The sequence below is a fragment of the Athene noctua genome, chromosome 7, assembly GCF_965140245.1.
Source record: "Athene noctua chromosome 7, bAthNoc1.hap1.1, whole genome shotgun sequence".
NCBI lineage: Eukaryota > Metazoa > Chordata > Aves > Strigiformes > Strigidae > Athene > Athene noctua.
The window spans coordinates 27,890,226-27,914,223 of record NC_134043.1 but is presented as its reverse complement, the minus strand read 5'-3'; the positions used below and the strand labels follow the sequence as shown (position 1 = coordinate 27,914,223).

The window sequence follows — 23,998 nt, the reverse complement described above, 5'->3', positions numbered from 1 at the left end:
CCCTACAGAACCAGCTTGAGGGCAGGCAGGTCCATACCCAGCCAACTTCAAAGTGCTCCAGCTACAGCCAAGTAAAGCACTAAGAACTCCACCAGGCAGAACAGAGCCAGATGCAAAATGTCAGTTTTTCTCTCTGTTGATTTTCCTGATTTTCATTTGCTGGCAGCTTCTGGGGGCAATTCAGCCACTCTTACAGACTTCTTGCTGGAAATTCCACTTCGGTGGGATTTTTTTATTATTCAACAATCTCTACATGCAGGCATTTATCAACACACATCTTGGAGCAGCGAGGAAACTGGGCAGAAGCTCTAGCAATTTTTATACCATGGACATCCTGATGTACACATGGGTATCTTTTGACCAAAAAGCCGCTTCAGTGCCAAGACCCCGTTCTATGACACCAAGAAACCATTTTGTTTAAAGTGGGTGAAAGATCACATCACACCAAAGGTACCAGATGAAAAGATCAGCAACAGAAACCAAGGTGGTACTATAATTAACTTTTTCTTTTTATTTACACCACAAGAATAACAAGTTGTCATAATGTGGTACAAAATACTGGACTCCTAGTAAAGTTGAAATTGAAGTCGGTACTGTCAGAGAAAGACACCATTGGCCAGTAAAAAAAAAAAAAAGAAGATAAAAGAGAAAAAAACAAAACAAAAAAACCCAAACAAAAATAAGAACGAGAAAAATATCCCAACTCCACCAAGTAAAAGAAAGGACCGTCAGAAAATTTAGCACAAAGAATGCTACCATCACTTAAAGTAGGGTCCATACAATAAGAGTGAAATTGTGTCTAAATTACAGCGTAAACCGGTAGCTGCTACCAATGGTGACGTCATACTGAGCATGTATAGGTATAAAGTAGAATATAATATAGTTACAACTTTTTGATACTACATATCTGTAATAAGCTCTTGGGTGAATAATGTTTCAACCCCTCCCCCCCACTTTTATATATATATTATATATATAAGTTTGTCATCCTCATAAATTGGAAAATAGCGCCTCCACTATGGAGCACAGAAAAGTGTTAATTTATTTTCTTTCAATAGGATACTTTTTCATCAATATCAAAGACAAAGTGAAGATGAGCTGAGAACGAGCTCAACTTCATGACAACGAAGAAACATGTTTTCTTTTTGATGTAAAGTCTTGTTTTAAACCACAGTGTTGCACAGTACACGACTGTTTAAAGTGAAACCCAGCAATAATACATCATGTAAAAGTAATTTTAAAAAAGTTAACGCAGCTGTGCTGAAGAGTTAACTCTTTAAAGTCCTTGTCATTCATCTCCTTAGAATTAATGACTATGTGTGTTGACAAAGGGTTGCATCCAACCTCCCCACCCAGCCAAGAAATCAAAACAAAATACCAACCCAAATTAAAAGAAACAAAATAATGACGACACAGGCAGTTTACTTTGTGTTTTCTGCGTAGTTTCCCTAAAAACACTGTTTCCACATAAATACAATAAACTCTATTATTGGTAAGTCACAAGTGCTAGATAAACGTCTTCTTTTTCTTCTTCTTAAAATGAGAAATGTTAAGTAGTCCTTTTTATTTACTCTTTTATTTTTTAACAATAAAAATCACAATTTCTTATTACGTTCAGTAAGACGCAAAAAATGTTCCCACTCTCCTTCCTTTGTGTGTAGCTGTGTGGGTGTGTGCGTGGGTGCGTGTGTGTGTGTGTAACAACAACGTCCAAACCTTTAGTCTCTGCAAATGCCACGAGAGGAAAAAAACCAAACCAAAACAAAAAAAACAACCCAAAAAAACCCAGAACCACTTTTTTTTTTTTTTTTTTTCATTTTCAAAGCTGCCAAGTTTGGCGTGCAAAATCTGTATACAATATAAAGACATGCCAACCTTACAGACCATGCAACCTCAAGGTGTAGGAAACTTAAAAAAATATATTCATATATATTTATATATATATTTATATATATCAATGCCCATAAAAGAGGTGGGCCCAAAAAGTTTACAAAAGGAAGAATGGAATGAATACATGACTGCGACTAATAAAAAAAAGGAATGTTTTGTATTGAAAGTAAAAAAAAAACCCAAACAACAAAAAACCCCAATGATTACTTGTGTACTGCAAACTGGGCTTGCTTCTCTGTAAAGAGGATTTAAAGATGCTCCTTTCTTTCCAAGCAGGTACGAAGGATGCCCTGGGCGGCACCATGCTAGGATGCAGGAGCATTCTGGGCTCCCACTCCGCTGGCGCAGCTGCCCTATGGCAAAGTCATTTGAAATGAAGAAGCTAATGGCTCAAAAGTTGAAAAAACCCCTATGAGCCTCAAAACGAGGGCTCTTTCCCCCCTCTCTGTGCCTGCACCGACCTGAAGAGCATCCCCGCCTCACCCGGGTAGCAGGTGCCGCTGCAAAACGAAACCGCATCGCCGGGAGCTTGGAGGAGACGAGCTCTGACGTCTCAGGAAAAATCTTTCCATTCCTGGCAAAAAGCTGAGCAAAATGATGGAAAGAAACGAAGGTGGCATCCTGACAAGCTCCTCCAATTTTTAGAAAGAAACCAGCTCAGCATGGCCAGCCGGCGGCTTTCAGGAACACAAAAAGAAAAGAAAAAGCTTTGCCACAACCGAGAGGAGAAATACAAAAACCCTCCAGGGAAGAGCTGACAACAGAAACGATCATGTCAACATGGTTACTGCCCACAGCGTGTACACGGCAAAAGGAAAATCTAAAGTCAGTCACCAGATTCGGCAGCCAGATTAATTTTAGATCACAGCAGCAAAGTGGTTGGTTGAAAAAAAACCCAAACCACAGCATCTCCAGGTACATTGTGTTTTTACATGGGAAGATTATTTTTAGAATATGCTGAGGATGGTCCTACGTGACCGAAGCTATTCATAATTTTAACACGTACTTGGGTTTGCAAAACTCAAATACAGTAGTGTCTGGTTTTTAAATTGCGTTATAAACCAAGGAATAAAACAAAAGCCTCTTGCATTTGCTTACACATATGATTATGCTTCAAATTCCTCCCGCGAGCGAGTCCTGAATGGAATGAAAATGGTCGCTTCGAGAACTGGAAAAAAATAAGTTACTGGAAGCAACCCTGTCAGTCGTCATTGTAACAGAATAAAAATAATAGTAATAAAAAAAAGCTACCCTTGGTTGTTCGGACGAGGGGTGTGTGCTATCCTACACTGCTGTAAGAAGGCACGCGTGTCAATCCGCTCTCCTCTAAGCTGCCCAAACTCTTCGCGGCAGGACTTTGCTGCTTCTCCGACCCGCTGTTTGCAGGAGGTGAGAGCTGAGGCTGGCGCAGGCCAACGACCTCCTTGGGGGGAAGAAAATACCTTCGGGAAAAGTTCTCCAACCCTACCAGCGACGGGAAGAATAAGAGGAGAGAAAGAGAGAGAGAAAGAGGACGTGGGGAGGTGTGCGTGCGTGTCTGCGTGTCTGTCTGTCCGGCGAAGAGAAAATGCCAGCTGTCCCAAGAGTGTCCAACAAGCCTTCCCAGTGGTAGGCAGCTAGTGAAGCCGCCTGTAATCCTCACTACGATCCGCGCGGAGGACAAAGACATCGCCCACTGGAATACTACTATGTCGAAGGTAAGAAAACTCCTTATTTTCTTTACATAGCTACTATAACAGAACTGAGGAAATATACAGTCGGCGGTATCATTATACAAAAGAGCCCATCACGTTCCCTCCTCGATAAAACGCACCCTTTCCGAAAAATAAACTCTGACAATCTGCCACAGTTCTTTACGCCTGCAGAAAGCTGCTCACTGTACATAAGACTTGAGAGAAAGGAAAAATTTAAAAAAAAAAAAAAAAAGAAAAATAATGTACAAGAAAGAAAAGTGGGAGGAAAAAAGGTTTAGATGCTATTGCCATTCAGAAATGAAACCTGCCAAATAGAAAATAAATGTCAGAGTCACACAAACAAGGCTTCTTTAGGGTTTTGTGAAATATTGATATAAAAATTAACAGCAAATTCATAGTCTTTGCTATAAAAAACTCATTTTTTTTTTGTTAGAAAAGGATCACAACTAAAAACCTTAAATTAAAATACAAATGTTTAGGGTAGTTGCCCAGTGGCTAACGTGTTGGCTTTCTGAAAAACTTTCCAACCTGTCATCTGAAAATCCTCAAGTTTCAACCTGGATCCTTTTCCAGAAACACCTTTTACATTCCAATTCACAAATCTGTCCCTAGGGAGCTTCCAATGGCTACTGTTATAGTATGCATTTATTACATATATTTTTCTATAAATGCATCATAAATATTTTTATCAATAATTCATAGGAATCCGGTTTCTAAGCTTGGAATACATTTGGAATATACATTATACACATATATATATTTATACCTAACAATTTAAGCAATATCTCATGCTAGTTGCTTTTAATAAAAAGCATTCCAGTCTTAAACCTGCATTTGTGTCTATTACATGCTTCAACAACCAAATTGGTAAGTTCAATTAACTAGATAATGTAGAAGAGAGAAAACATTTGAAAATTTGTTTTTAAAAATGGTTGAATTTCAAAGACCCAACAGTATTTGCCACTTTCTTGGCAACTACCTTAATATATTTTTTTTTTAACAGCAATGAAAGAAAACAAAACAAATCCAAACTTGTAGACAGTTTTTGGAGACGCTCTGTTCAGCTGATGCCTGCTTCCCACCATCATGCCAGCACAAGCCAAAAAGTCTTCCTTCCTGATGGCAGTTCTTGGCTTTCCCAACCAGAGGAAAAATATTCACGAACTGCTGTGTTCTTTGTGGGTTTTTTTGTTTGTTTTCTTTTTTTTTTTTAAATTTTTTTTTTTTTTTTTACTTAAGGCATTGTTCCTCAAACTTCAGAAAATCCAGCTGCACCAAATCCATCAATTAAAAAAAAAGGCACAAACTCATCTTCAGATGGCTTTGGAGACAATAAAGCCGACTCCATCTGGGCTACCGTTTCCCCCCTTCTCTTTCCCTTTTCTTTAGATGTAGGACAAGTCCCTCTTTCCCTGTCCCTCCCCGTTAAAAATACACCATCTCCCATTGTTCTGGTTTCGACAAGAATGTCGTTGACTCACAGGCAGGCAAGAGCCATATAAAAAATCCAAGAAATGAAACTACAAGATGGGTTGAGTGGTTCAAGCAGAGATTGCTGAATTGTGGATAATCAAATTGTAAGCACCAGTTTTACGTTAAGGTTTGTTTGTTTTATTTTCATATGTGTTGTTGAATCTTCGATTTTTTTTTTTTTTTTTTTTTTTTTGGCAACTCTGCCAAAGACTTCACGGGCGTCGTTCCCCTTTCTGCTCCCAGTGAGAACCAGAGGAAGAGTGCCCAACGTGTCAGTCCTGTACTGCTCTTCACCAGCATTTTTCTTTTTCAGCAAATCTATACTGTAGACGCATATAGATATGGAGAGATTTTTTTCCGTTGCTTTGTTTTACACCTGGTTGTCCTTCTGTATTCTGGAAAAAACCATGACAGGACACAGGAGTAACAAGAGAAAGCTTCTTGGCAGAGCTTCAAGACGAAGACGAACAAACAGGAGAACTCCAGCTCAAAGGTGAATGCTACAGGGGAGGTTCTTCTTCCATGGGTTCATCATCAGGTCTGAGCAATTTCACAGCCAGGCAGGATGGGAAGAGAGGGAAGAAAAAAACAGGATTGGACAATTTGTGGTGCTAAGTCTCATGCCTTATGTTCCCATCACCTTCCCACCCAGGCAGTTGTGCTCAGCTGGCTCACCTGGAATTAAAACTTGCCACCAAGAAGGGTTTTTAGACAACCTGTTTTCATTTGTGCAGTGTTAAAACATTTTTTGCAGCAAAATCAATTTTCTCTCATGGTCCAATACCACATTCAACTCCGGTTGGAGCAGAAGGGTCAGGCGCAGTGTGCACCATACTAAGGTCATGTACAGAGTTCATGGTACTGCTGTTCTCCTGCAGGCCAGGAGATCTTTAGAGAACCCGTGGAGGACAGGAGATGTGGGGAATGAACGTGCAACGATTAAAACGAGAGGATGAGCCCAGAAGGCTGCCCACCACAGCTCCTCCTGCCTGGGCAGACTCCGAGAGGTGATGATAAATGGGAAGGAAAGCAACTCACCTCTTCTCAGCTGGCTTCACGCCCACTGACAGAGATGCCATGGCTGTTACCGTCTCCGCCTCCTCGTTCTCACACTTCTGAGCCTCGACCAGGGAGTACCCCACCGTGGAGGCATAACGCTGGAGTGAATGCCAATACTTGCCTGGGGCAGAGGTGAGAAGAGAGGCAGTCAGGGCACCTGCACCAGCATGGGTCCAGCACTGTAATCCCGCTTTCCCAGGCCCAGCAGATGGCTGAGAACTGCCTGGGGAAGATTCACCATGCCTACACAAAATGTAACCTTGATCCGCATTCACTCGCTTCAAGGACCATCTTGAGGTCCCATGAAGCTGCAGGTGGAAGTGAGTTCCTGGGAACATGTGCCAAGGCAGCCTTGGCTTGAGAGGTGAGGCCAGAGACACCCCTGTGAGCTCTATGCCATGCTACTGCACTAACAGAGGAGCTGCTATGCTGCTGTGTCTTGAAAAACTAGGTTTTAAAGCCAAAAATTATTGCAGTTATTATTGATAAACATGCACCTGTGCATCCCTTAAGGACACCTAAGATGTCAAAGCAGGGCTGTATCACTGTCTGGCAGTGAAAGATGCTCTTCTCCCTCAGCTAGAGAAGAAAGGTGGGAGGTGGAAACTGGATTTTCAAAAGGCCAAATGTGCAAGGAGTGCTGGAGGTGAGGATCCAAGCTGCGCAGAGGTGTACAGCATCCCTCTGCCTTAATAGAAGGGGGCACTAAGGCACTCAAAAATTAATGACATTTCCTTTTTCACTTCAAAACCCTCAGAAACTTTTAGACCTAAGGAGAAATACACGAGAGGGAAGCATGTAGTCCAGATTTGGACTGCATTCAGTTCCTAACTGCCACATTCTTGCTATGCTTTTGTGGGCAAATCACCTAAGACTAAAGAAGACCATTTATTTATTTTTTATGTCTTCAGTTTGGCATGATAAACATCTTTTTTTCAGTGGAAAAAGCACAGGGAAGGCTTCAGAGGGAGAGAATAAAAGATGTTCTCTTGGGCCCCCAGGCAGGACACACTGAATTTGCTGGTACCCAAGAAGCCACAGCAAAGCCTGAAAGCAAGAACTCATACAGTCAGACCAGCAGGTGGAGAGGAGGAACCTGTTTCCAAACATCTTCGCTTCTCCTGTGCTGGGCAGCAGATCTGAGCAGATCTAACTCAAAGCCCCTTTTAATTTGCTGTGCTCATTTTAAGTAAAAAAATAAATAAATTGCCTGGTTCAAGGTGCTGCTGAGGTGTCCCATTGGTGCTGAGCAGCTTCTGGAAATGGAATTCAAATTTCTAAAGACACTGGGCATTTTTCAGGAAAAAAAAAAAAAGGCTTTGGTGTCTTTTAAGCTCCATTTTCACCCTATAAAACGAAGACTAGCCCCCTACAGTTTTAGACCACAAATCTTTGAAGTGGCAAGATGTCAGGGCATAGTGGTGGGATTCCCACGTTACCCAGGCTCTTTTACTCCATCCCTCAAGAACGTCCCCAGGAAAGCTTTGACTATGATGATTTCAATCTCCCCAGCTAAATAAACCTACAATATTAGCAACTTCATGCAATACTCTGTTTAACTTTCAACCCTATCCACTCTTAATTAATGGGTCCCACAAGACCCAATGAGACTTAGGCTATTTAGAGATTCCCAACTTGCTTTTGAAGAGATAAGGGCAAACTCTCAGTGCAGGACAGCCAGTCCTTTACATAGATTTTAGAGGTTTTATTATTAATTGCTCCTCAACCGCCAAGGCATTTCCACACTGTGGAAATACTCACTGTGTATCTCGATGACTTTCTCCATTGAGTGCACCGCATTAGCATTTGCTCTCTGCTGGAAAACCTTTTCCGGAAGAGGGTCAAGCTGGAAAGAGAGAGGAACACCAAAGAAATGTTATCTCAAGTTAGAGACCAGGCATTAAACGCAATTTAGCAAATGGCTCTGCCATATGAAGCCTCCACTCCCCTGGTTCCTATTATCCACCTTTAGTTAAATAGCCAAAATGTACAGACTTTCTAAGTGCTCTTGTGATACAAGATGCAGCCTCCTCCAGCCTGATGCTCCTCCACACAAAAAGTGCTGCAGCTCTACTGGGCTCCACAGCTGCACAGCTCCTAAAGAGCTTGCTGCAGCCACTGATGTAGACTGTACGAAGAGACACTATTACACAGACCAGAAAAATAAGGCAAGTGATGTTGGCTGCTTTTACAAAGGATCTTTTTTAAACTATTGCTCAGATCTACCTTTTTGCAAAGTTTTCACTAGTAAAACAAAACAATGTGCAAATAAAAGCAACTTAAAAATACAGTAACAGCCACATCTCTGGTTTATCTCTACAGAAATAAAATGGGTAGCTTTTTAATTCTTCTAAATACCTAATCTAGTGTATTTATTAACTCTTAACTGAAAAATATCTGTACCCTAAGAGTAAATAGTCTCATTTTGGTACAGAGAAACAGCAAAATACTGCTTTAAAGCCACACTCGGCGTGACTGTAACTTCAGTCACAATCGATGCCTCTTAGCAGCTGCTGGGCTAGTCTTGTCAGGGCAGAGCACCATTAGATCTGTATGCTAACCTTTAAAAAAATTTGCCTTGAAGTTACCAGTAAGGCTCATAACCAGGTATTAAAATTTAAGTTTTTTTGATGCTGGCTTCTTTCCTTTGTTCTTTATACAAAAAGGTTGACAGCAAGAACATGCTGCTGGTATTGAGACTTTAAGCTGAAAGATGACACAGAAAACCTCCCCAGAAATGTTCAGTGTAAATGCCCATAAAAAGCAGGTATCTTTCTGGGCTTGGCTGCTTTTATGCTGCAAATGTAAGTGGCACGTAGACGATTTCTGTTTTGCTCTAACACACATCCCACCTTCAAAAAAGCAGTGCTGCCTTTGTTACCAACTGTTTAAAAAAATAATCAAAGCACTAATAACAATTTACAATTTAGTAGTAACAAGGAACTAGTAACAAGGAACATGGGACAGTAAGAGTTTTGCTAGAGAGATGTATTAGGAAATGACACTCTAAAGGAGCTTCTCTAAGTCTTTCTCCCATTGTTGTTCTAGGTCCGTCTCCAGTTACACTGAAGCAAAGCTCTGCGATGTGGATCTACCTGTTAAGGGCTGTGTATGAAAATCATACGGGCAGTATGACGCTGATCGAGTTGCCTTACAGGACTGTAATGGCCAAGTACTGGTTTGGATGCAGTTCCCACCAGCAAACCCACACTGCTGCTGGGACATACTCCAGCCCGTGGATGTGAAATAAGCTGTACCAGCAAGGAGGCGGTTTTGCCGCCGGAGCTACCTCTCTGTTAGAGGTCTTGGCCATCCCAGCTGTATCAGACAGGGAGCACACACCTCTGCTGACTGACTGAGCAGCACTGGCTATCAGTGGTAATGTAGACCCCCGAGACCATGTTTTGATCAGCAGAGCTGCTTTAAATAAAGAAATAAAATTGCTCCTGAAGTAATAGCGCTCAAGAGCAAAAAGATTCTGCAGACCTGAGACTTACTATATAGAAAACTAATGTCCAAACTATGTACACATATCGCTTGATTTTGGATGCAAGATCTACCACCCTGGAAAGACTTCCCCTTTCAGTCTGCAGTCAGGAGGTTACAAAACTCCCAGAGGATCCAGTTCACCTTTGCATCAGCACAGACAAATACACCTATGGTGAATGACGGACAATAACTCCAGAGCTCCCTTCAGCAATGAAGGGCATCACTTTTCCCATTTTTTTTTAGAGGCATGAAAGAGTTCTGGCAGCTAAGGCAGGGGAAAGGTGTGAGAATGAGAAAAGGGGGAGAACAAGGGAAATGCCCTCTCCTTGCTTGACAGCATTTCCTCCTGTTTTCTAGGAGACATTTTCTTCTTGCCGAACAGAGAGCTCTGCCTGTATCCATCCCAGCCCCAGCAGCCTTCGGCCAGTACAGAAAAAGAGAAATTGGATCAAAATCCTGAAAACTGCATCTTTCTGCGTGGTGCTTTTACTCAACTCATTTAGGGGGTGGGTGCTGCAGAACAGCAAGTCAGCGCTCTTCTGGTGACAGAAAACATCAGTAAAGACAACGAGCATCAAACATCCTCCTCTGTCAAGACCATGGGGTGACATCCCTGGCAAAGTCTGTTCTGCAGCAGAAGCATGCATGTCTTCTCCTGGAGGAAGGCCCCAGACAGCACTGCTGGAGGGTTGTTTTTGGTTTTGTATGCTTTGCTTTAAAAAGTAACGCAAGAAGAGGAGAACACCTTCTTCAACTAGGTTACTTCTCTCACTTTGAGACATCTGTTCTCCGAAAAGCTAAAACTGTCCCCTTTGTCCTTTATGAAGTTATTAAACCTCTTACTGTTGTAGCTACAACACTTGCTTCCATTCCCACTGGGCAAGAAACCGAGGCTCAAATAAAACTAACCCACAGCTGTTATTAGTTTGTTGTTTGGATTTTTTTTCATGAAGAGATGGTCAAGACCCTAAGATACATTCGTGTGGCTCCTGCCACCCTTTGGAAATGGCAACAGCACAGTAACACTGCGCAGGCATGGCTCTGACAGCAGGAAGGAGTTAGGGCTGCTCCTGTGGCCCCAGCATGCCTCCCCAGGAAAGGAGCTGGATCTGCAGCAGAGAACTTCCAATTTATTATTATATAATTATTATATTACTTTTCTACAAATACTTATTATATATTATAGATGATTATTAATGATAATAAAATAATGCAAAATTCTAAATAGGTCTTCCAAGGGAAGGAGACGAGGTTATTTGCTTTCAGCAGATGACACTGCGTGTCTGGCACAGCAGGGGTGTCTGCTTGGTATGTAAAGATGCCCCAGCAGAGCAGCTCTACTTGGCTCATGTACATGGCCAATGGTTTAGATCAGACTCACAAGGGCTCAAGACACCTCACCACCAACTAAATACTCCAGAAAAAACTTTTAGCAGATCTGATGCTCTCCAAGCCCATATTTTTTCCTTCTTTCTTTCCACTGCTGCCACCCAAAGTTCTCCACTAAGAACATGAATGCATCACAGACCTCCAAGGCTGGGTATCCAAAACAAGAGATGTCCACAGCTGTTAACTGTGTCTGAAAGTAGTGGTCAAGGCCCAACCAGGGATATTCCCCGGCAAAGAAAGAGACACATTTTAATAGTTAATAAAAAGAATCTACAGCAAAGTTTAACTGTAACTTCTGTTCAAAGCCAAGAGAAGCTCCAGCCAAGAGATCTGCTCTTGCGACCACATGGCAGCCATTCGATAGGTACTTCATGAGGACTAGAAATTGATCCATTCCAGATTTAACAATTACAGATTGCACTTCTTATAAGTTCTCCACTCTAAAAATAATTCTGGCCCAAGCTGGCTTCTGTATGACATTAAGTGAAGGCAAAAGCAATTCCTGGACAAATCTTTAAGTAAGAGCTTTCTAATCCTCTTGGTTGATATTGATACAAAGCACGCAACATCAGGCAGCCTGGCCACACGTGTGAATCATTTCCATAGCACGCTCCTCCTTCTGAAATAACACTCACGGACAACAGCCTCACCTATTGGTCTCCTGGAAAGGGAAGGAAATACCTCTGGGTATTAGGTAAAGGTTTTAAGCAACTGCTTATTATCACCTTATTGTTTATTTGGGATGTCCAGAGACTGACACCAGACACACCTCTGCTACTTCTGCATGAAAAACACCAAGGCATTTGTAGCAGCGACGGGCTGCACTGTGAATGTAGCCAAGCTCCAGGACCCCCCTGCACGTGCCTCCATACTCCCATCCCTCTACCCCACTGCTAGCAGCTCCCATGGACACGGGAGCTCCACACCCTGCTCCAGGCATGGTGCTGGCATGGCTCCTAGCCTGGGGCAGCGCATGCTGTGGGTGCCTGGGAGCTTAAATAGCAGCATCACTCCCTGGGAATAGACAGTTCACAAACAGCATCTGCCACAGAGCAGAAGCTGATCTGAAGTGTAAGGGCTGCTGATGCCCACAACGGAGTCAGTTGCTGCCTCCACCACCCTCCAGTGCTGCCACCACGCTGCTGTCAGAGGCCACTTTGAGTAATGGGAGAGGAATGGTGGCTTACTGGTCTAAATCACTGGTCTAAATCAGTGGATCTCCCCTGTCCACCTTTGATTTTTCAAGCAAAGTTGTGTTGGTTTTGCACAACTAAATTTGTAACTAAAGTAATGTACGTACATTTTCAAGCAACCTCACCTGGCACTAACTCATTTCACATTAAAATAATTTGCTGTGAAGCTAAAGCTCTGTTTTAATTTCCTGGGCAGTTGGGAACAAGACGGCTTTTGCCTTTGCATAACGCTTTTTCTGAAGTGGGAGTTTTGATCTCCGCTGGTGAACGTAGATGCTTTGGGGACTGGCACCATTCCCCTCATTTCCTACCATTTCCTCATGTAACTCCGGCGTGGCTCTTCAGCCAGCAAACCTCCCTGCAGCCCGCCGCTGGCCGCAGCTGCCTGTCCATGTGCACGCATGCAAAATCGTCTAACACGCTGTATATCAAACTTCATCAAAGGGCCGCAGGACAAAGCAACAGCAGTTCCCTCCAACTTCCTTGCATTAAAAAGATTTTATGAAAGACCTTGATAAAACCAGCGTTTCCTGCTTTTTGATGTGTGGGTAAGTCGGATAACATGTATCATGATATCTGCGCAGCCTTATAGCCCACCTAGGAAAAGTGAGAACAGGTCCATCTTTAAGTATTTTAAAGCGCCTTACAGCAGTCCTGATTCAATGATTAAAAAAACATAAATGCTTTTTTACCTTTAAGGATCAATATTCACTGTGCTAAATGAAACCACTCAGGCAGCTGACAAGATCCAAGTTATTGTGAGTGCTGAGATCTCCCTAAAGCCTTGCACTTCCAAACACATTCATGGCTTGGATCAAACGCTTATTTATCTCACGCAGATCCTCACACCACATTGCAGTCACCCGCTTGCATCATAGGAGCATGCTAAGCAAGAGGAATGTCATCCTTCACACATTATTTGCTCTGTCACCCCTTCAAAGCACATCCTGCCATTAGCTCCAGCTGCACCCAAAGGTGGAGGGAGGCAGAGGAATTGTCTATGGTGACAACAGTGTCATCCGCTGTCAGTTTAAGAGAGATGGGTGCTGCAATAAAAACTCCATTGCTTCCATGCTGATACTGCAGCTGCTTCCCGAATCTTCAGGTGTCCTGAGGGCTGAGCACAGGCTGGCGTGCGGGACCAGTTACCCATGCTGCGAGCCTTATCAGAACTGCCTGCCCAAGCACAAGGAGCAGATGCTCTCTGGATGCTCAGAGATGGGATGCTGGATGATTGAAGCAGATGCTTTTGATGAATCCCAGCTGTTTCATCTCTTGGACTGGTTAGTGAGGTTTCCCCAGGCACTGTTGTCCTTCATGTGGTGTGGATACTACAAGACAGAGCACTTCTAGAACAGGCTGGAAGTCAGACATATCTGATCTGCACCTCCACACAGATCCAAGCTCTCTGGCTCCAACTTCCCAGACCTGCAAAAGGCTGATGGTCACTGAACTACAACTGTTGAGTCAGGGCAAGTCTGTTCATGGCAACTCACCAACGTCCCCAGAAGCCAGCTCCCACTGGAGGAAGAACCAGAGCTGAAATACTGCTTGGCTTCTCCCCTCTGTGGTGCTGCATTTTCTCCCTCACTTCCCACCCCAAGGGATTATTCAGTGAAGTGTGATGATGAGAGACCCTGGTTGTGCTCTCCAAGGCGGGTGAAAGCTTTGGGGAACCTCCTTCTTTCATCATCTGACAGGCAAGCAGGTGTCTAAGATCACTGCCTCCATGTGTACCATTACCCTTACCATGGCCTTTTGAGACTTGCTCATTTTCACAAGGTAATGAGGGCAATCTCTTAATTCAAGAGGCAACCTAAAAAGATTCAAACACACTAGCCAAGGCATTAATGCTGCCCAAGGTTTCACAGCCACGCCCAACTTCTAATTGGTGTAGTTGCTCTCCCCCCAGCTGATATTTTTAGCTATATGTAGCCCAAGGAATCACACTGCACTGGTGTTTTAATTCATGCTATCAATCCTCACTGTTTTGAACAGCTCCAGAGCCCTCGCTGTACCAGGGCATGCACAGCAGATACCAAGCAGGGACCTGGGGCTGCAGGCTGAGCAAGCACTTGCTTCTATGAGCAAGGTGGAAAACTGACATAAAGCACTTTTGCAGTCTATTGTGGCCATCCAAGACTCACCATCTGGACTGTATGTGGAGAACAGGTGTCCAAAAAAGACCAACAAACCAGAAGGAGGGAAGCTTAACTCAAACTAACCATACTCAAAAGCCCACAAATGATACAGAAACATGCTTCTTGAACAAAAGTGTATGCAAAGGTACAGACAGAGCAGATGCACAAGAGCCCCAGTCTGAGATTTCCCCGCTGATAACTGATTTCTATATTTCCTTGCTGTCGCATTTCTGCAGTACACAACCCTGAACTCCCTGAGCCCAAAGACATGTCAAATGCCACCACTCCAAACTTTCAAATTATCAACTCCATTGGAAGAAATGTAGGCACGAGCTGCTCATTCGGTGCCAGCTACAGCAGATGCTGACAGACAGGCTGCAACAAGGAGGACCAGCACAGGGAATCTGAATCATTTCTCCCTTAATCCCACTGACACTAAAAGTGTGGGGGGTGGGGGGGTGGGGGGAAAGGCAGAAAAGCTAAAGTATCTGAAGTTTCCTCTGTAGGAAAATACCCTGACCTCCCCAGAACCCAAAAAACTAGATTTCCTGGTCTACTTCTCTGTCTTGCTCTTATCTTGCAATCACACACCTTGGCCTTTCTGGCCAACTTATGTGAAACAGCTGAGGCTTTTCCAACACAGCAATGTTTAGAATATAGAAAATGTAACATCAAGGAAAAAATATGATGTCAAGCAAGCTGCCCAACGGAGCAGGCACAGGCTGTAGGACCAGAGAGCGGGTCTGCAAAGAGAAGGGAAGGCTTGGACAATGACTTCAGAAAGAAATTAAAGTAGTTAATTTCCAAAGAACACCAAGCAAACCATTTGGATAAAGAATAAAACCAAATTAAATTCTTAGCTATTTCAATCCTCGTAATATAGATTGCCAAACACAGGTGGTTTTTAAACAAATAAAGCATTCACTCTAAATCACCATGTATCAAAAGGACCCAAAACAATGACAAAAATTTGGCAGATTGACTGTTTCAGACGATGAGATGCCCAAATTCAAGGGGGTTGGAGGTGGCGGCCCCTGGTTTTGCCTGTCTCTGTACCTCGTTTCCCAGCAAAGCAGAAACACACGCTTCTGAGGCATCGCAAATGGCTGTCAGGTCATGGCCTCCTTCGAGGGCCAGGACAACGCGACCCCCGGCCAGGCCCATCAGCTGCTTCGTCAGGTACCCAAAGCCTGTAATGAGGACAAAAAAGAGGAAATGCAGGAGAAGGGCAAAGGTTGCGGCTGGAATCAGGCTCCTGGCGAAGGATCAAAGAATTATAGAAAGGAATTACATCATATTAAAAAACCACAAGGGATCTGAAAGGACTCAACACATAATATAAGCCAGGTTGGATTTTAATACGCTTGCTGCAGAATTCCAGCCACAGAATTGAGTTGGACTGGCTCAGCTGTGTGCGCCGTGGGATGGATCTGTATCTCCCCCACGAGCGCTACGCTGGGGTTTATCCCAGGTGAGAGGCACCGCCACCCTCCCTACCACCCTTCAGCACCCTGAATTAAATACAGCAGCAAATATCTCCTTTGGAAGGAAGGAAAGAGGGTAGAAGGAAGTGGTTTTTTGCCCTGCTTTGGAAGATGCAAAGTCAGAGCAGTCATGGGGATGGAGGAGGGGAAGAGGAAATCAGTAAACTTGCTGCCAGTGCTTTCAGTTGTGATAGCAGCATCGCAGTGCCCCAGAGATATTTCACATCTAGTTCTTAACAGACATTTCTTCCCGTATATAATAGGCTATAAAAATTTCTGGGGCACCCCAGACTTTGATCATATGACACACAATACATTTCTACCCTTTAAACAAAACAGAACCAAGCTGTGAGGATTTAAAGAATGTGTCCTCAAAGCAACCTTCCCCCTCAAAAAAAAAAAAAAAAAAAAAAAAATCCAAACAAAAGAAAATCCAGGGCATTTCTACCCGCCATCCATGCTCCGTGCTTTCTGTTCTGTAGTGATGCCCACGAGTGCCTTTGCAAATTGGCAAATTAACAGCCAGATAAAAAGATTCACAACTGAGCTCATAACCGTTTTGTGAGAGTAACAGAGCATGGGAAATTCAACAAGCAGGTAAACAAGACCACATTACAAAGTGTTTCTGGATATCTTAAATAACTTGTTTCTTGTAAATCTATTTCACGTTATTCTTCCACAAAGTTTATAGGTTCAGCTACCTTACAAGGCTCTGAAATTCACTGTAGAGAGTAAGTTTCCTGGGTGAAAAAAACTCTTAAAAAAAAAAAAATCCTTTTGCAAGAAGAACTGTCTTCTCAATCGACTTGAACAAAACAGTGCCAGGTAAACCCAGCATAACCAAGGTGGGGGATTTCAGTCTCCTGGGCAATGCAAAACACAGATCCAAAGCAAAAAAGGGGTTCTTGGGGGTCTGTACAGTTGCTTCAAAGGTAGAGAACAAAAATATTCAGCTCAAAGTTTTAATAAGGTATCCTGGAGGAAGATATGGATTTCTACTAGCATTCAGAGCAAGGTACACTGTTTACATCTGGCATTGCCTCCTGCCATTTTGCATTAAAACAAGCATAACTCTCTAATTCAGCAGTCATCTTCCACCGGGATGTGACTATGAACGAATTGGTAACTTATAGAATTTATCTGCACTACAAATTGAAATGTGCAATGCTTCAAGAAAATGAAGGCTTCAGCCAGACCAAAATATATACAGTATAGTGACAAAACACATGAAAATTCAAAGAAAAAGGCTGAAAGTTTGCCACTGAAATGAAAGATACGAAGATTGACCTCAAAATGTAAAACCTGCAAATATTGTAAACTTTAGTCCCTAGGACAGCAGCAATTTATACCAGTTTCAGATCTCTGCTCTTGTAAATCCACAACTTACATTTTGCTGATAGATTATAACCTCCAAGAGGTGTGGGATGGCCTTCCACCGCATCGAAACCAGATGACACCAGCACAACATCTGGGGCAAATTCATTGGCAATGGGCATTACTACCGTTCTGCAACAAAAATTTAACAATAGCAGACACATTACTTTGGCTCTTGAACAACAGCAGGAACACAAACCATCTTGAACAAACCCGTTACGCAAGCCTGTACTATTATTCCATGGTAGGGAAGTCCATCTCCTATTTTCTCACAAGGTGAGAGCCTGGCTGCCTGAACACCTTTCACTGCCACAGTACAGTTTCAAAGTTTAGTTCATGTTAATTTTTTCAGTGAGGTCTATTATTTCCTCCATCAACAGCCTCACGTTTTGACCAGGAAAGTAAGTTGTCCTACGTCGTGTTTCCCATTTGTGATCATATATTGGCTGTACACACAGGGCACGAGGGGATAAGGAGAAAATAAGAGGGCACCTGGCACAGGCTGCAAAATCACCTGAGAAACCTGTCCAATAGCAACCTCGGTTTGTGGCACTTGTCTCCATGCTCTTCTTCGAAATACCTCCTTTAGCCTTGGCAGAATCTGAAAAGCTCTTTATTTTTTCCTTGCTCCATTTCTCATTTACCATAATGAAAGGCTGAGGATGTCACATGGGGTAAAAAGCTTTAAGATACAAATATCTCACCCAAACACAGCTCTCCAAATTCTGGTTCACCATCCTCTGACATTTTGTTCGTTAAAAAAACAGATTGAATTGCTTAGCATCCATAAACTATTGCCTGTTAAGGCCAGTATTTGAATGAAACAAGATGTCTGTATCTGTGATTTCTCAGCAAAAGGCCTTTTCCCTCTGGTTTATCTCTTCAATCTACATAACTTCTGTTCAAAACCTACACAAGGTTGCAGACATCCCATTTCCCACATCAAGATGCCAATTAAGCAAAACTGGAAAGTTGAGTAGACAGCAAGTAGTTGCTTCTTCGTCTAACAGCTCCAGCACAAACATGACAGGACTGAAATTACAGCAAGGAAAAAAGTCAAAGCAGTGGAGATTTTTAATAAACACAGTGCAGACACCCACAGTCTTTTCTGAGAAACCCTGTCGCAGGCACTCTTGGATGAACACCTTCTTGTGCCTTCAGTTCACACTGGGGTAGCCACATGCAGGAGCTTGAAAGTTGTTTTGAATTTTTCGATCGGACACTGACAACCGCAGGAAATGGTGGAAAAGCAAGTATGTGCACAGAGAGTTGCCCTTATATAAAGTAATATTTTCTAAATTGTTATTTTTCCATTATGAATGTACCCACTGAAACTTGGATTTATCCCTAGGGCAACCTGACTAATGCCATCCATTGCTGGTACTTAAGACGATAATATTTCCCAGTTTCCTCATCCTAGGAAGAGCCACTGGCAAGGCTAATTTTCTAAAGCATGAAGTGAAGCTATTCATATACCAAAGAATGAACCTGTAAGTATCTTTGCATACATGAGAACTTCTCTTTTATCCTTTATTGAGTACAGTAGTTATGTGATGCTCTGAAAAACAGAAAGAGCCCAGAAAGGTCTGTATAGTGCTGAGATTGTTCAATTGCTATCAAGACATCCATAAAAATTCACATCTCTTGCTACAATGATATTAAACAGCCACAAGACATCTTCTAGTATCAGCAACTTGCATTAGCCCCAACACCAACCTGAGCTGATGCCATTTTGCCCTCTGCACAGGTTTTTTTTTTAATGGAGTATTAACATCTACCATGCAATGAGCGACTTCCAGTGTTGGTAAAACCCATCAAGTAGTTTCTATTGCTACTGCTGAGCAGAGTCCCTGCAGGCAGGGACACCATGCATGTTGCAGGTCTGGTCAAGGCTCTCAAACCCCCCAAAAAAAGCCTTCTAGCTTTAATTTCTTTTTGCCAACTGATTGCCACAGTAACCTATCAGCCTCCTGCAATCTTCCTGCCTGCCAGTCTCTGCACACAGACAGAGAAAACTAAGCAACAAGGATCTTATTTTCTTTTAATTCTTAAAAAATCCGAAAGAGGAATTTTAACTTTTCCTCAAACAACATGATTGCTGTATATGTTCTGTCCTCAGGGAGATGATTACATAAGGAGGACAAAATAGCACAATTTTTGCTGATGATTTTACAGTCGACAAGAATCTGTTTAGTGAAACCCACAGACATTTTAAGTAGAAACCACCTCCTTCACAAAGGACTAAAGCAGCAGTTTCGCAGCAAGTGCACGTGGCAGAGGGTTCTTTTTTTCCTGAGCTTTGAAGTATTGCTGAGCTCTTTAATTTCTAACTGAAGGAAAACTGCTAAAATCATCAGATTCCACACTGGGCCCCCCCCCCAAAGGTATGATACCATGGGAGATGCTAGTACCTCAACGGATGTGCAGGATCACCACAAGCTGGTTGCAGAGCAAGCCCAAACCTGCCCCACCCCGTGCTGTGGGCATGGTCTGTCAGCAGTGAGCAACCCATGCAACCCCGAATCGGCAATGATTTCTGGGGCATGGGACAGGTCACCTGCTGATGCCCGAGCATAAACACCCCTGAGGAACAGGGACAGCTGTCAAGCAGTGTGATGGTGTGGGTGATGCTCAGCTGAAGGTGACAGCAGTTCAGAGATACCCCCTGGCAGCACAGCCACCACCCAGGCAGCGACGGGAGTTAACCACAAACCCCACCTATATAAATTTTAGGAGAGAAAAAGCAGCGGTTGCTCGTTACAAGTAAAACAATCCGTATTTGACAACAGTCAGAAGAAGCCTCTTTGAGGATGTCCAGAGTTTTCTCCGGTGCAGGACGGGGTGACCTTACAGCCACAGCTGGTTACCTCAGCAAGTACTTTCAACTCTTGAGCAATTACTAGTGGTGCTCTCTAAGCACAGTAAATTTTAATCAGGTTCTTCAGAGTTTTAAGAAACATGTGTCGCAGGTCTGGCTGCCCCATCCAAGAGGAGCCAGGACAGACAAGACAGTCTGTGCCCGTGGGATGGGTGCTGGCTGCCTGTCCCAGACAGACGTTGCCTGAGTGCCATACATGTTCAGGGGCAGCCAGAGGAGAAGTGCAAGATGACAGGGTGTCAGAATAAATATTGTAATGATGCCTTCGGTACCCTGACCATCACAATCCCATCCAAACTCAAGAGCACTCTCAAATCCAGACTTGAACCCTTTCCTTCACCCATGACTCCTACCCGAACTCTCAAGGGATGCTCTTGCTTCTGACTTTCTCCTATTTCCAGTATTACACCAGTAATCCAAAGCTGCAGTCGCAGCTCTATTTGATGCTTACCATGTAAACAGCTGTAATGTTGACCATAAAACTTGACCAGGAGGACCAAAGTGCCTCTCAGCACTCTCTCCCTCATTTTTCTTTTTTAATTGTAAAACACCACACCACCCCCCCCAAAAAAAAAGACTCATGAAAATTTAAGATGCAAGCAAATAAACAACTTTCAAATGATGTACTTCTGAGATTTCATCTGTGGGCAGCATTTCAGGCACATCTAAACCAGTCTTCTGGTTTTTATTTTTTCTTGTGCAGATGAGAACAGCCCCTTTGCTCAGACCCCTCAAAGTAAAGCAACAAACTGCAAACAAAGCTATGGCTTTTCCATGGTGATGATACTATAAAAAAGCCAGAAGTTCAAATTCCTATCAAGAAGGTGAGCAGTTTTGTCTGGAACTGTCTTTTAACTAATGGCTAAGGTAGTTGTAGGGTTATTCACTAAGGAATGAAAGGGTTCGTAACACTGAATATTCATTCAAGCCATGTAGAATTTTTTAAAATAGGGTTACCTTTACATTTCCTAAATTTCAGAAGGTTGTTTTGCTTGCTTAAAATAAAGCAAATCCTTTCTTTGGACTCTGAACACAGCAAAGCTGAACAGCTATGCATTAGTCAATACAACAGTAAAACACTACTGATCATGTTCTGTGATCATTTGGGGAAGAAAGAAACCAATTTTATATCTATTTTCTAGAAGACTAAATAATTTTGAGTCTGTTACTAGCCAATTCACCGATTAAACACTTAAAAAATGACAGGCAGATTCAACAATCCTACAGAGGATTTTTTGTTAAATGTTCAATTGCAGTGAGCAAATCGGTGAAACAGAAGGGAAGCACTTTGTTCAGAGACTCTTTTTCCCACTGTTGGCCATATACATATATATATATATCTCTATATATATCTATATCAAAATGTTATCCGCTGCTCATAAGGCTAATCAGCCTCCTGAAGACTCTGGTCTTTGTTTCTCCAAGCAGCCACCTCCACGGTCATTTACTATGTCAGAAGGGATTAGCAATTTGGGGACAAAATCAGTGTTGGGAGAGCATGAAATCTAAAATACAGAAAGAACAGTTCCAGGCAAAACATCATCGTCTTCCCCCCTTCCTCTTACTCACTCCTGAAATAGTTTATGGATCCAAGGGAAAAACAAAATCCCCCCAAACTGGCTCCTGAACATATTTAACACTTTCTGAGAAAGGTGGGAGGAGGGACCTTTCAAATACAGTCCTGGCTTTTACTTCTGGTTTAGGTGTTTTAAATAAAAATAAAACTAACGTATAATCCATCTGTATATGGAATCATAATTGTGGAGGAGACCTCAGGGTAGGGAAAAAGATTGTATGAGACAACACAACTGCTAGAATCATCAGAAAAACTTTCTTATAGTAAATTCAGAGGAAAACTCCTGTGGATAATAATTTTTAATTTAAATATAACAATAATTTAATTTCACTAAGTAATGGCTGTTCTTGTGTAATAAGGAACTAGCTGCAGTCTTTGCATTTTTTCTGCAGGTCTCTTAGGTATGTACACTCTGCTTTTGAAAACGCCAGGAGGATTTATAGAAGCAAACATGATTTCTGCTTGTATAACAAGTTATGGAACAACAGACCCTGGTAAAAAAAAAACAAAAAACAAAAAACAAAAACCTGAATTTTACAACTGTTTGTTTCTATAACTACGGAATAACAGCAACGAAACCAATAACATTTTGATGAGTTAAGGACTTTAAAATTATATGCCCTGCATTTTTCATATTAGAGTTTAATACATTTCTGCCTAATCTGTGAAATCTGTATTGCCCACATACTTGGGCGGTGAGTTCAGCCGTGGGACCTTCGCCCGGCGAACGGTCAGCTAAATTATAATGTCATGCTGTCTTGGGCAGGCAGAGCCGCCGCTACGATGGGGTGGAAGAGTGCCAAGCTCGCAGCAAACTCCCCAGATCCCTTCTGCACATCTTAATAGTGACCGGGGTGACTCCACCCCATGTGTCGTGTCCGTCCGTTCCCCCCCCCACCCCCTGGCCCCTCCCTCGCCCCCAAAATACAGCAATCATGATATCACCCCAACCTCAAGATGGGGCAGCTGGTGATTTCAGCCCTTGGTTATGAAGACAATAAACGACAAAGTGCATAGCGAGGCTGCTCTCCGCTTTGCATTTTTAACTCTTGTTCTCACTTTTGAAATGGCTCGGCGGTATTAATAAACATTAAGAGGTCAGGCTACCCTGATCAACCCAACGCTGTACTGCAAGCCATGGGAAGCCAGTATTTGTAGAAGAAATTCTCAGTAGAAAAATCACTGATGCAAGTTACCATCCTTTCTTTGGAAAGAGTAAAACGACACTGAAACAGGTTTTCAGTGCAGGGATGATCTGTTTCATTGGGATTTATTTATTCACTCATCAGAAAACTAATTTATGAGGACAATTATCTCAGTAGTTATTTCATTAAAGAACATGCTTTTATCAAATCCATACACCAGCTCATCTTGAAATAGAAGAAAAAAACCTGAAAAGCATGTTGCTTTATTTTTCTTCTGCTTATTTTACATAGAAAGAGGGCTTTCTTCCCTAAAAGCAGACAAGCATGTGAAGAGTTAAGGCTTAAAAAAAAAAAAGAGAAAAAAAGAAGAAAAAGTATATCAGTATCTTTGCCTAGCTCAAAGGATTTCCACTGATTCCTCTACAGACTTCAAAGCCTCACAGTTTGGCATTTGGACTGGTTTGAATTAAAGCTCAGTTCTCCACTGTGAGTTTCCAAGTTCATGGTGAAAATGCCTGCTGCTTCTGGAGTTCATTATGGCCAATTTTCTTATCTTTTCTTCATCTTAGGTTTGATCCCCAGCAAATGCAACGTGGCATTCGATGGGGTGGAATAACAAGGTGCAGCCTTGAAGGCATGCATTGTCTCAAGGGGCTAACGCAAGAAAAGAAGGAAAAAAAAAAAGGATATATGACCCATTCCCTTCACTTTCTAACTCTTGGGGGACTATAAATTGCAAACTTCAAAGCGTTATTTTACATTAAAATCAATAGAAAGATTCAGGGGGAAAAAAACCGTTTTTCAAAGAAGCTGGTTAAGATTTAAAAAGGTCACTTGACAATGTATTATCATGACCAAACTTGGCATAAGATTAAAAAAACCCTTCCAATTTAACTTATTGACTGAAGGTGTGCACATGGGGCAGACTACGGGAGGTGCTACCTGGGAGGACGAGTCACAGCATTCCTCGGCTTCCCAAAACCCTGGCAAAATAAGGGCTGTGAGTAGCTCCAAAATATGTTCCCCAAATAGCTGCAATCTCCAGGCAAAAAGACACCAGTGCCTATTAAGGAATGGCTGGCAAAGGTCCTACTGTGCAGACTGAGCAGTTTTCCAGAAGCCTTGAAACTCAATTAATATTTAACAGCAAGTATGTCACTCCGTCATGAGCTACGGGTTCTCTTTCTAATGAAGAGATCAGTCTTGTTGACTG

General features: G+C 42.6%; 1 protein-coding gene and 1 pseudogene across 12 annotated transcripts in view; both read right to left on the bottom strand.

Moving 5' to 3' along the window:
- Positions 1 to 434: 434 nt before the first annotated feature.
- Positions 435 to 1,887, bottom strand: LOC141962275 (uncharacterized; annotated as a pseudogene).
- HDAC4 (histone deacetylase 4) overlaps positions 489 to 23,998 on the bottom strand; it is a 265,065-nt gene continuing 241,555 nt past the window's right edge. For all 12 annotated transcript variants that reach the window (XM_074910181.1, XM_074910169.1, XM_074910173.1 and 9 more), the window contains 5 exons: positions 17,200 to 17,318; positions 15,385 to 15,518; positions 7,878 to 7,962; positions 6,096 to 6,237; positions 489 to 5,597 (listed from right to left, as the gene is read on the bottom strand). In XM_074910181.1, the coding sequence (XP_074766282.1) occupies positions 5,558 to 5,597; positions 6,096 to 6,237; positions 7,878 to 7,962; positions 15,385 to 15,518; positions 17,200 to 17,318 (520 nt within the window). In that variant the 3' untranslated portion in view covers positions 489 to 5,557. The remainder of the gene's footprint in view (positions 5,598 to 6,095; positions 6,238 to 7,877; positions 7,963 to 15,384; positions 15,519 to 17,199; positions 17,319 to 23,998) is intronic.